At 39.6% G+C, this 14,351-nt stretch overlaps 1 protein-coding gene across 1 annotated transcript in view; it reads left to right on the forward strand.

Moving 5' to 3' along the window:
- LOC140197484 (uncharacterized) overlaps positions 1–14,351 on the forward strand; it is a 138,315-nt gene that overhangs the window by 24,526 nt on the left and 99,438 nt on the right. The window contains exon 6 of the mRNA XM_072257445.1: positions 5,852–5,928. Coding sequence (XP_072113546.1) covers positions 5,852–5,928 — 77 coding nt within the window. The remainder of the gene's footprint in view (positions 1–5,851; positions 5,929–14,351) is intronic.

Raw genomic sequence — 14,351 nt, forward strand, 5'->3', positions numbered from 1 at the left:
GGAAGTCAAAGATTGAAAGTGAGAGGGGGGACAACTTTAGAGGACCTGAAGGGCAAACTTTTCCATGTGGAGGATGGTGAGTCTGTGGAATAAGCTGCCAAAGTAAGTAGTAGAAGTGGGTATAATTAGAATATTTAAAAGACATTTGGACCGATACATGGTTAGGAAATAGTTTAGACGTATATAGGCTAAACCCAAGCAAGTGGAAGTAGCTCAGGTAGGCAGATTTCACGTCACATGCTGGTGGTGATAAACCTGATTCTGATTCTGACATGGTCAGCAAGAACGAGTAGAACCAGAAGGCCTGCTTGCTGTGCTGTATTACTCTGATCTTTCTGTTCTGTTCCTCTAGAAGTGATGCTTGGAGCTTTTTTTTTTCAATAGAGGTTGTATCTTGCATTGGCACTTAATGATTTTGTTCATGATAATTTTCTTAACAATTTTGTGTTGTTGCAATGTTGAAGTGTAAATTGAGGATCCAGTTTTCCACCACTCCATTTAAATCCTTGCATTTCAAAAAATGTGATACACATATCCCAACAAATTGTAGGGATCTGAAACCTGTTGCCTGAAAAGGGGTGGAGACAGAAACACTTGCTGAAATTCAAGTACACAAATATGCTTTCAGAGTCATTAAGTAATACAGTATGGAAACAGGCCTTTTGGCTCAACTCATCCATGCCAATTATGGTGCTCATCAATCTAGACCTATTTGCTTGCATTTGGTTCACCTCTCTCTAAACCCATCCTATACATGTATTTTATCAAAATGTATTTTGAATATTGTTATGGTATTTGCCTCAACCAGCTTTTCTGACAGCACATTCTAGATACATGCCTCCCTCTGCGTGAAGTGACCCCAGAGTCCTTTTTAAATCTTTCACCTCTCGCCTTAAATCTACGTCTTCTAGTTTCTAATCCCCCTTCCCTGGGGAAAAAAAGATTGTGGCTGCATGTGTGTATGTGTTCACCCTGTGTCCCTTATGATGGAATACATCTCTATAAGGTCATCCCTGGTGTTGGCATGTGGCCAAGTGGTTAAGGCATCAGTCTTAGTGATCTGAAGGTTGCTGGTTCAAGCCTCAGCTGAGGCAGCGTGTTGTGTCTTTGAGCAAGGCACTTAACCACACATTGCTCTGCGGTGACACTGGTGCCGAGCTATATCGGCCCTCGTGCCCTTCCCTTGGACAACATCAGTGGCGAGGAGAGGGGAGACTTGCAGCATGGGCAACTGCTGGTCTTCCATACAACCATGCCCAGGCCTGCGCCCTGGAAACCTTCCAAGGTGCAAATCCATGGTCTCATGAGACGAACGGATGCCTATAAAAGGTCATCCCTAAATCTTTTACCCTCCAAGGAATATAATCCCAGCTTGCCCAATGATGTCTTTTCTATAACAGGGTGACCAAAACAGAACAGAATACTCTTAAGTATGGTCTCACCAACACCTTGTATAACTGCAAGATAACGTTCCAATTCCTATACTCAATGCCCTGACTGATGAAGACCAGCATTCCAAATGTCTCCTTCATCACCCGGTCTAACTGTGGTACCGTTTTCAGTGAACAAGGTACTGTACTGTTAAGTCTTTCTTTTTCACAGCATAGCCCTTGGTGTTGGATTCACACACCTATCCACCTTTGGCTTGGCCATGCTGCTCTTAAACAATGAACTCTATTAGCTCTCCTGTAGTCTTTTAGAAGTTTAGTCTGCAGCTAAAGATAAAGCAAATAACTCTGCAAGGGCCTCCATAATTTCAACCTGAGCTTCTCACAAGGTCCAAGGATGGACTTGGACAGGCTCCGGGGATTTATCTGTCTTAATGCACCTTTAGAGTCATAATCCTAGGCAGTGGATCAAGAATTGGCTAGAGCTGTTTAAGTCTAAAATAAAAATGGAAAATCTCTGTACTGATAGAATAAGAAATGAAGTTAATATTCTAAATTGTGGTGATTTTTTTCTGGCATGTCGCTGTTTTCAGATTTCTGGCATCCAAATTCTTGTTTGATTTTTAGCACTAAGTCCATTTTTGTCCAGCAGTGACTGACTAGGCTGGAAATTTAGTGATAATCTTCCAATTTTTTGTAGTCTTCTTCAGTATTGACAATGTACCCAGTGTTTTGACAAGTAGAAATTTTAGAAATTGTATTTGATTCCATTATTGTTCAATATAAATGTTGACACTAGAAGTCGTGCTCTAATCTTCATAGAATCCAATTTTCATCTTCTGTTTTCTTGAGTAGTGTTCTTTATCTTTGTCTCTAAACTGCCAAGTATTGATTTAACTATCTATTCAATTTGTCTGACATTTCTGTATGCTCGGCCTTGTTAATAACGAAGCACCTTTCTGAAGATCTTTCAGTAATCTGGGTATATTATATTTGCTGCATTGCCCCTTTTTATTCTCTTAATATTTCAGAATTTGGTGAGGCTGTTCAAAGAAAAGGTTTCCTTTTCAAATCTATACTTTTAATACATTTAAAAAAATTCTGGTTTTTCATCTTTTGCTTTTTAGTAGTGAATCGTTTTATTTCAATCGCTTTTAAAATAAACACTTTCTAGCTTTAGATAACAAGTAGAAACATGTAATTTTGAGATTCCTCTGAAAGTACAATCATCTGGAACTTAATAACTTGGCCGCCATTAGAGCAAGAATCCACTGAAATCACATGGAAAGGATAAGGAAAATACAGAAGAGACAATGCTTTGAAAGAAAGGGTTGGAAGAATCAAGGGAGCAGCTGTCACCTGAATGCTTGGATAATGGCTGGCTGGATATTCATGAGCACCTATCTGAACCAAATGATGTAGTAGCATTTGGTGGAACCATTTTGGATGAGATGATACCATGTTATACATTGGGTATGTTTTTGTTTTCTTATTTTATATCAAGATCAATATGAGTAAAATCCATTTGTTTTCTAAATAACTTAAACTAGAAAACATTTAGCAAAATTAACTGAAGTTGAATGCCAAAACCCATTGTGCCACTTTATATGTTGGGTGTTTATAAATATTCTGGTTTATTATTTTTACTGATTTAAATAGTCATATTGCTGAAATAGATGTCATTTACAGTATTGGTGTATTTTTCCTAAAGGAAGTGTAACAGACTCGACAGATATAAACTTGGAACTTCTACAATTGAAGAAAGAGAAGTTACAGTTGGAAATACTGAATGCCAAATTATGGAACAAAGTGCTTGAGCTACAAAAAGATGTTTTAAATATTCAGAAATGGAACCTACAAACCCTAAACAGCCCATCATCAGTTCAGACTCCGGTATATCCCTCCCAGTTATCATTGACGACGTTCCACATGCCTTCCCAAAATTTGCTGTAATAAATTGAATCAAACTATTTTGAGATTTAAAGTTTAATGCATGTGGATATTTAATTGCTTGTAAAATGTCCAACAATTTATAAAAGTAGTTTGTGAACTATTCTTTGTTCAAGTTGTAATTATGATGTATTTTTGAGACAGCAAGTATTTGTACTTAAGTGGACCAATATTTTTCTCTAAGAAAGTCTCAAATGGTAACTGCGGAAATCGAGAAAGGAAGTCATAAGTGTGGAAATGAAGCTATGTTTTTGTATCATTTTTTATTAAAGCAGTTATTTGTTTTAGAGATAATATTTTAAAAGAATTTGAGAAATTTGTTTATTCAGACAGAAGTGTTACTTTTTGACTGTTAGTGAGGGAAGTAAATGGGTAAAAGATGATTTGATACATTTTCTAATAAAAAATCTAACAATTTTAAACCAGTTTGAGTTACACTCAAATAAAATGCCCAGAGCTCTGCCTGCATACTTTCTTTCCACTTACTTTAATAGAACTGAATTCAAGGGATGGTTGAAAATTCCCTTGCTATTAATACTGATTGGACTACTTCCAGGGAAAGAACTTCTTGGGAAAAGTGTTTTGTGCTGGAATTTCAATTGATGATAATAGTGGGTCGATATTTGGATGAAAAAAAAAATCTTCTGACTGCTAGGAATTAATATACATGAGATGTGATGGCATTGTTTGGTAGAAGTCAATGATAATTTATTTTCAGCAGCCATTTTAATGGTGATTGCTGCTCGTACAGCTTTATTAGAATGGGCAGCATGAGTGAACTTTCAGATTACTGGTTGGGATGAAGAATTAAATGTAGGGACGTAAATGGTTTAGGTGAATTAGGAATTGTGAATATTACTGAAATTTATTTCCATCCATCTCTGCTTATTAGTCAACAATTCTGATATTAATTGGAACCATTGAGTATTCAACATTATTCAACATTGAGTATTTAGATCAGTTAATGCATTTGAGATAATGTGGTTAGTGTAAATATATAACATGGTTTGATAGGATTTTAAGAAACATAGCAAATGTTAAATCTTGATAACCAAAACTATTGGAAATGCCCTGCAACTTCAGCAATGGCATTTCCAGCATTTTCTCTTTCTATTTCAAATTTGAAGCATCTGTATTCTGCTTTTTGTAGCTCCATAAACTTGCATTAAAATATGCTCTAATATATTCTATTTCCATCCAACATGTTTTAAAAAGAAAAGGGAGTGCAGTGATCTTAAAACCTATAAACATAGCTTTTTGTGATCTAATTGCAGTAGCTAGTCTGCACCTTATCATGAATAGAAATGGGAGCGATTTTCAATACTGTCTGATATTTTGTAGTTAAGTTTGAGTATTGCTTATGTGGTTTATTATGTCATTCAAAACAATCACTATCAAACCATTAAAGATTCTAACCCAATAAATAAATGTGTGAGCTTATGTATTCCAACTCTAGGCCCAATTAAGTAATTTTATACAGATTAAAAAGACGTATTGGTGCAGAGAAGATCATTCTCGTTCAGTGAAAGTGAAGTGAAACATGATGGTAGCAGGAATAAGTGACTTCATTTGGCATTTAATTTTAATTTCAACTTTTTACTCTTGTATACATGTGCTGAAAAGCTTGTTTTACAGTACATCATCTAATAGCACAGCAAACAAAATAATTTATAGATATCAGGAATTGTCAAACTAATAACAAGAATAAGGTTTTAATGTTTTTCTGACCTTAATAGAAGCACTTATTCAAGTTGTGTATATGTGCCTTAATGTTGAAAGATGTGCTGATTGTAATAGATGTAATTTTGATTTATGGATGTACAGTTTTAAGAATGAAGTGGTTATTGTAATAATTTAATCTTTCAAATGTTTTGAACATATCAGGCAGTTTGCCTCTGCTTACACTTCTATGGTCACAAAACAAAATGACTTCGTATGTAGATCTCAACAGATAGTGCTCTCCTATTATGAGTTAATAAATCAATGTCTTTTTCATGCCAGTGGAAGAGGAACAGAGCGTGCTTCCTTAAAATAATCCCACACAAATTTATGACCTATTAGACAGTCACTATGACTAGTGTAAAATTTTGAAAATACTTAAATTAAAACTAAGTTTTGTATCAGAAGGAATGATTGCTAACATAGTACAATGAAAGATGAAATTCAGCTGCAAGCTATGAACCAATGTGTTTTAAAACTAGATTTCAAATTAATTGAAAGATACTGAATTACAAGAGTAAATTAAAACATGGACTATGTATTGAGCTGCCATTTAGCCTTTGTTAATGATCTTTCCTGTTGAAAGATGGATTGTGTATTTGTTTAAGACCCAAAAACACCTGAGAGTAGCGTCACATGATAATATTTGCTCTCGATTTGAAGTTTACATTTGAACTGAACAGCCTAATGCATGTTTTTCTGGTTTAATATTAGTGTTTCCCCACAGCTTAAGTGTTGTTAATATTCTAGAAGCAATTTTAAGTTTATAATTGTTAATTCATGTTACCGTACAGAAGATTCAGAAGATACAGATGAAACAATGTTGGATACTGAGATGAGTAATGATCTACCAGCCCAAAGTAGTCAACAGGTAAATTGTATTTGTTCAGAAGTAGTAAATTATTTTAGATATGCTATATAATTAATGTGTTACCAATTCCTTATGACTCAGAATTTTTTGGTAAATCCTGGAGCTGAGTGCTTCATTCTCAACCTTAAACTTGATTTATATCTTGTTGCTGGTTTTCTCAAGGAGACCAGTGGGTGAAATAGACCCTGATATATCTACAGAATCATACTGCTCTTAGGTTGTGCGATGATCTGAACTGTTACTATTTTCCTGCATTTGGCCGTATCAATCTAAATCTTTTCTATCTATGTACCTGTCTAAATGTCTTTTAAACAATTAAGACCCCACACCTCACCACCCGCCCCAAAGACCCAATAACATATTTGTGAACGTTTAGTGCACCCTTTCCTAACTTCCTTTTATAGCAAGGTGACCAGAACTATACGCAGTACTCTCTCAGGTTCCCCTGTCAGATTGTACTCTTGTAATATGATGTTCCAACTCTATTCAGTGCCCTGACTGACGAAGGCAAGCATACGAGACGCTGCCTTCAGTTTCCTGTCCACTTGTGTTTCTGTTTTCAGGGAATTGTGTGATTGTTCTCCCAGGTTCCTTGGAACTCTCTCTAAATCGATGGTTTGTGGCAAATTTGTAGATAATACAAATATCGTTGGAGTGGCAGGTAGTGTTGAGGAAGCAGGGAGTCTGCAGAAGGACTTGGATAGGTTGGGAGAATGGGCAAAGAAGTGACAGAATATAGTGTAGAGATGTATGGTCATACACTTTAGTAGAAGTAATAAAGACAATAAGACAAGAGCAGAATTAGGCTATTCAGCCCATCAAGTCTGCTCTGCCATTCCATCATGGCTGATCCTGGATCCCATTCAACCCCTACATTTGCCCTCTTACCATAACCTTTGATGCCCTGAGCAACTAGGAAACTATCAACTTCTGCTTTAAATATGCCCACGGACTTGGCCTCCACCACAGTCTATAGAGCGTTCCACAGATTCACTACAGTCTGGCTTAAAAAAAAATCCTCTTTGCCTCTGTTCTAAAAGGTCGCCCCTCAATTTTGAGGCTGTGCCTTCTAGTTCTGAATACCCCCACAATAGGAAACATCCTCTCCAAATCCACCTTCTCTAATCCTTTCAACATTTGGTAGGTTTCAATGAGATCCCCCCCCGAGTCCCCGAGTTCTTCTAAGTTCCAGTGAGTACAGGCCCAAAGCTGCCAGATGTGCATATGTTAACCCCTTCATTTCCAAAATCATCCTTGTGAACCTCCTCTGGATTCTCTCCAATGACAACTCATCCTTTCTGAGATGTGGGGCCCAAATCTGTTGACAGTACTCCAAGTGCGATCTGACTAGTGTCTTATAAAGCCTCAGCATTATCTCCCTACTTGCACATTCTGTTCCCCTTGAAATAAATACCAATATTGCAGTTGCCACCTTTACCACAGACTGAACCTGTAAATTAACCTGGAAATCTTGCACAAGGACTCCTAAGTCCGTTTGCACCTCTGATGTTTGAATTTTCTCCCCATTTAGATAATATTCTGCTTTATTGTTCCTTTTACCAAAATATCTTATCATGTATTTCCCAACACTGTATTCCATCTGCCATTTTTTGCCCATTCTTCCAATTTGTCTAAGTCCTGCTGAAATTGCATTGCTTCCTCAGCACTACCTACTCTCTATAACTATCTTTGTATCATCCACAAACTTTGCCACAAAGCCATTAATTCCATTATCCAAATCACTGATAAACAATGTGAAAAGTAGCAGTCCCAATACTGATCCCTGAGGAATACCATTTGTCACAGACAGCCAACCAGGGAAGCCCCCCTTTATTCCCACTGGCTGCATAGCAGGCATTGACTTTTCTAAATGGGGAGAAAATTCAGAAATCAGGGATGCAAATAGAGTCGGAAGTGATAGCAGAATTCGCTAAAGGTTAAGTCAGTAGTAAGAATGGCAAATGCAATGTTAGCATTCATTTTGAGAAGACTGGAATATAAAAGCAAGAATGTAATGCTGTGGCTTTGTAAGGTACTGGATCAGAGCACATTTGGAGCACTTTGAACTGTTTTGTGCCCCATATATAAAGAATGATGTCCTCACATTGGAGAAGGCCCAGAGATTTATGAAAATGATGCTAGGGATAAAATGGTTAATTAATAATGAACATTTGATGGCTCTGAGATTGTACTCCCTGGAGCGTAGAAGGATGAGGGGGCAGCTGATTGAAAAATATTAAAAATTGAAAGTCCTAGATAGTGGATGTGGAGAGGATGTTTCCAGTGGTGGGAGAGTCTAGGATCAGAGGGCATAGCCTCTGAATAAAATCCCTGTAGAACACAGATGAGGAGGAATTTCTTCAACCAGAGGTTGATGAATCTGTGGAATTTGTTACCACAGATGGCTGAGAAGGCCAAAATGTTGGGTATATTTAAAGCAGAGGTTGATGGGTTGTTGATTAGTAAAGGTGTCAAAGGTTATAGGGAGATGACAAAAGAATGAGTTTGAGAGGAAGTAATAAAGCAGCCATGATTAATGGCAGAGCCGACTTGATGGGCTGAATGACCCAATTCAGTTTTATGATTCTATAACACTCTCCAGGGCCTGATCATTTAATGTTCAATTCCTGTTCTGGTTTAACTGGCCAAAATGCAATACTTAGCACTTGTTTAAATTAAATTCTATCTGCTATTATTTGTCCTATTTCCCTAGATCCTGTTATGTTCTTAGATCACTTCCTTCATTGTCCTGCATTGTGGTGTCACCAACTAACCACATTAACAACACTGCCATCCAAATCATTAATATAGATGACAAATAACAATGGAAGCAGTACCAATCCCTGCCGCACACCACTGGTCACAGATTTCCAGTCTGAATAACAACCCTCCGTTACTGCCCTCTGACTCCCTCTGCTAAGCCATTTTTTTTATCTAGTTGGCTAGGTTATCCTGGATTTCATGTGATCTAGCCTATTCTAGCGTAACACATGTGACCTTGTCAAAGTCCTTGCTAAAGTCTGTCACCCCGCTCTCATCGATCTTTTTGGTCACCTCTTCAAACAAAAAAATTTGAATTCGTGAGACTGTACTTCCCAAATGCAAAGCTATGCTAACTGTGCCTTATTCGATCCCGCCCTTCAGAATCCTCTCCCGTAATTTTCCCATTACTGATGTTAGGCTCACCTGTCTGCAATTGCCTTGCTTGTACTTGCAGTACTTCATCCATTGCCAAATATTTAATTAAATACTGTTTGATTATCTAAAATCTTTATTTTGATTATGTCGTACTTAAGGCACTTAGAAATAAAACATGTAAATTTTGCAATGTTGATTTTCCAACAGAGCTGTATATGAAAGGAATGAGGATTATAAAGAGACAACTGCTATTATTTGACAAATTCACTGATCTTCCATTCATTTTGAATGTAGCCTTGTTGAGATCTAAGTACAGAAGGTGGCAGCCTTATATAAATGGGAACTTTTTAACTAGTAATGTATCATTTTAAAAGTTATTCTTGAAGCATTCTGCTTTTTCCATACATTAATACATAGAAACATAGAAAATAGGTGCAGGAGTAGGCCATTTGGCCCTTCGAGCCTGCACCGCCATTTATTATGATCATGGCTGATCATCCAACTCAGAACCCCGCCCTAGCCTTCCCTCCATACCCCCTGACCCCCGTAGCCACAAGGGCCATATCTAACTCCCTCTTAAATATAGCCAATGAACTGGCCTCAACTGTTTCCTGTGGCAGAGAATTCCACAGATTCACCACTCTCTGTGTGAAGAAGTTTTTCCTAATCTCGGTCCAAAAAGGCTTCCCCTCTATCCTCAAACTGTGGCCCCTCGTTCTGGACTTCCCCAACATCGGGAACAATCTTCCTGCATCTAGCCTGTCCAATCCCTTTAGGATCTTATACGTTTCAATCAGATCCCCCCTCAATCTTCTAAATTCCAACGAGTACAAGCCCAGTTCATCCAGTCTTTCTTCATATGAAAGTCCTGCCATCCCAGGAATCAATCTGGTGAACCTTCTTTGTACTCCCTCCATAGCAAGGATGTCTTTCCTCAGATTAGGGGACCAAAACTGCACACAATACTCCAGGTGTAGTCTCACCAAGGCCTTGTACAACTGCAGTAGTATCTCCCTGCTCCTGTACTCGAATCCTCTCGCTATAAATGCCAGCATACCATTCGCCTTTTTCACCGCCTGCTGTACCTGCATGCCCACTTTCAATGACTGGTGTATAATGACACCCAGGTCTCGTTGCACCTCCCCGTTTCCTAATCGACCACCATTCAGATAATAATCTGTTTTCCTATTTTTGCCACCAGAGTGGATAACTTCACATTTATCCACATTAAATTGCATCTGCCATGAATTTGCCCACTTACCCAACCTATCCAAGTCACCCTGCATCCTCTTAGCATCCTCCTCACAGCTAACACTGCCACCCAGCTTCGTGTCATCCGCAAACTTGGAGATGCTGCATTTAATTCCCTCATCCAAGTCATTAATATATATTGTAAACAACTGGGGTCCCAGCACTGAGCCTTGCGGTACCCCACTAGTCACTGCCTGCCATTCTGAAAAGGTCCCGTTTATTCCCACTCTTTGCTTCCTGTCTGCTAACCAATTCTCCACCCACACCAATACCTTACCCCCAATACCGTGTGCTTTAAGTTTGCACACTAATCTCCTGTGTGGGACCTTGTCAAAAGCCTTTTGAAAATCCAAATATACCACATCCACTGGTTCTCCCCTATCCACTCTACTAGTTACATCCTCAAAAAATTCTATGAGATTCGTCAGACATGATTTTCCTTTCACAAATCCATGCTGACTTTGTCCAATCATTTCACCGCTTTCCAAATGTGCTGTTATCACATCCTTGATAACTGACTCCAGCAGTTTCCCCACCACCGACGTTAGGCTAACCGGTCTATAATTCCCCGGTTTCTCTCTCCCTCCTTTTTTAAAAAGTGGAGTTACATTAGCCACCCTCCAATCCTCAGGAACTAGTCCAGAATCTAACGAGTTTTGAAAAATTATCACTAATGCATCCACTGTTTCTTGGGCTACTTCCTTAAGCACTCTAGGATGCAGACCATCTGGCCCTGGAGATTTATCTGCCTTCAATCCCTTCAATTTACCTAACACCACTTCCCTACTAACATGTATTTCGCTCAGTTCCTCCATCTCACTGGACCCTCTGTCCCCTACTATTTCTGGAAGATTATTTATGTCCTCCTTAGTGAAGACAGAACCAAAGTAATTATTCAATTGGTCTGCCATGTCCTTGTTCCCCATAATCAATTCACCTGTTTCTGTCTGCAGGGGACCTACATTTGTCTTTACCAGTCTTTTCCTTTTTACATATCTATAAAAGCTTTTACAGTCCATTTTTATGTTCCCTGCCAGTTTTCTCTCATAATCTTTTTTCCCCTTCCTAATTAAGCCCTTTGTCCTCCTCTGCTGAGCTCTGAATTTCTCCCAGTCCTCAGGTGAGCCACTTTCTCTGGCTAATTTGTATGCTTCTTCTTTGGAATTGATACTATCCCTAATTTCTCTTGTCAGCCACGAGTGCAGTACCTTCCTTGATTTATTCTTTTGCCAAACTGGGATGAACAATTGTTGTAGTTCATCCATGCAACCTTTAAATGCTTGCCATTGCATATCCACCGTCAATCCTTTAAGTGTCATTTGCCAGTCTATCTTAGCTAATTCACGTCTCATACCTTCAAAGTTACCCCTCTTTAAGTTCAGAACCTTTGTTTCTGAATTAACTCTGTCACTCTCCATCTTAATGAAGAATTCCACCATATTATGGACACTCTTACCCAAGGGGCCTGTCACGACACGATTGCTAATTAACCCTTCCTCATTGCTCAAAACCCAGTCCAGAATAGCCTGCTTTCTAGTTGGTTCGTCGACATGTTGGTTCAAAAAACCATCCCACATACATTCCAAGAAACCCTCTTCCTCAGCACCTTTACCAATTTAGTTCATCCAATCTACATGTAGATTGAAGTCACCCATTATAACTGCTGTTCCTTTATTGCACACATTTCTAATTTCCTGTTTAATACCATCTCCGACCTCACTACTACTGTTAGGTGGCCTGTACACAACTCCCACCAGCGTCTTCTGCCCCTTAGTGTTACGCAGCTCTACTCATATTGATTCCACATCTTCCCGGCTTATGTCCTTCCTTTCTATTGCGTTAATCTCTTCTTTAACCAGCAACGCCACCCCACCTCCCCTTCCCTCATGTCTATCCCTCCTGAATATTGAATATCCCTGAACGTTGAGCTCCCATCCCTGGTCACCCTGGAGCCATGTCTCTGTGATCCAACTATATCATAATCATTAATAACAATCTGCACTTTCAATTCATCCACCTTATTACGAATGCTCCTTGCATTGACACAAGATCAAGAGTGCACTGAGCATTACCTTGAACAAGAGTGCACTGAGCATTTACTGCATTTAAACTTAAGCATGTCAAAATGTTGGGGCCTTTACACAATTCAATGTGGATAATGGAGACATGAGACTGCAGATGCTGGAATCTGGTGCGATAAACAATCTGCTGGAGGAACTCAGCAGATTGGGGACCATCTGTGGGAGGAAAGGTACTTGTGGATGTTTCAACCTAAAGGGACGTCCTTCTGAGGCTGTGCCTTCTGGCCCTATACTCTCCCACTAATGGAAGCCTCCTCTGCACATCCACTCTCTCTAGAGCTTCCAATATTCAGTACATTTCAATGTGATCTCCCCTTTTTCTTCTAAACTCCACTGTGTGTAGGCCCACAGCCATCAAATGCACTTCATACGTTAACCCTTTTTACCCAGGACCATTCTCGTAAACATCTGGACCATCTCCAATGGCAGCACATCCTTTCTTAGATATGGGGCCCAAAAGTACTCACAATACTCCAATTTAATTTGATCTATGCCTTAAAAAGTCTTTGTATTACATCCTTCCTTTTATATTCTAGTCCTCTCAAAATAAATGCATCACAACCTGGTATGGAAGTTGTCCTGTCCAAGACAGGAAGAAGCTGCATGAACACAGCCCAGCATATCACACAAACCAGTCTTCCGTCCTTGGACTGACTCACTTTACACCACACACTGTCAGAGCAGTGCTGCCAGGATAATCAAGGACACGACCCACCCAGCCAACACACTTTTCATCCCTCTTCCCTCCGGGAGAAGGCTCAGGAGCTTGAAGACTCGTACGGCCAGATTTGGGAACAGCTTCTTTCCAACTGTGATAAGACTGCTGAACGGATCCTGACCCGGATCTGGGCTGTACCCTCCAAATATCTGGACCCGCCTCTCGGTTTTTTTGCACTACCTTACTTTCCCTATTCTATTTTCTGTTTATGATCTATAATTTAAATTTTTAATATTTACTATCGATTTGTACTCCAGGCAGTGTGAAGCGCAGAATCAAATACAGGTAGCCCCTGCGTTTCGAACGTTCGCTTTATGAAAGCTCACTGTTACGAAAGACCTACGTTAGTTCCCTGTTTTCGCTAACAGAAGATGTTTTCACTGTTACGAAAAAAACAGCGCAGGATAAAAGGCAGCACACAGAAAAAGCAGTGCACGAAAAAAATCCGCGCGCCCCGAGCAGCCGCTGTCCTCCGGATTCGGAATGGCATTCTTGTCGGCATTGTTTAAACACGTGCCTGTGAGCAGCCGTTTGCAAGATCAGTTCTAAAGTATCGGAAAAGCCTAAAAGAACTCGTAAAGGTGTTACACTTAGCGTAAAACTAGACATACTTAAGTGTTTTGATCGTGGTGAACGAAATAAGGACAAAGTGAGTTTGGCTTGTGGAAGTTGACGAAGATGATGTTGAAGAGGTTTTGGCATCTCATGACCAAGAACTGATAGATAAAGAGCTGATGCAATTGGAAGAGGAAAGGTTAACAATCGAAACCGAATGCAGTAGCGAAAGTGAAGTCGTCCAGGAACTGAGCGTGAAGCAACTGCGTGAGATTTTCGCTGCAATGATAAAGTACGACTTTAATTTTGAAAGGGTATGTTGGTTTAGGGCATATTTGCAGGATGGTTCGAGTGCTTACAAAGAACTGTATAGAAAAATGCGCGAGGTTCAGCAGTCAAGCAAGCCTTCCACATCAGCGACAGCAGACGACCAACCTCGACCTTCGACATTATGGCAGGAAGTCATAGGAGAAGATGAGCTGCCTGCCCTAATGGAAACAGACGACAATGAGTTGACACCCCAGTGTCCAACCACCCCACCCCCCGGGCCGCGGACAGATACCGATTCGCAGAGAATGCAGTGGTAGCTGGGAGGCACACAGCACATCTTTAAGAAAAAAGCCAAAATAAACATGCTAATTAATTAGGTGCTGCCCGGCACGTAATTGTCAGCCCAGATC

Source organism: Mobula birostris, chromosome 5, assembly GCF_030028105.1.
Source record: "Mobula birostris isolate sMobBir1 chromosome 5, sMobBir1.hap1, whole genome shotgun sequence".
NCBI lineage: Eukaryota > Metazoa > Chordata > Chondrichthyes > Myliobatiformes > Myliobatidae > Mobula > Mobula birostris.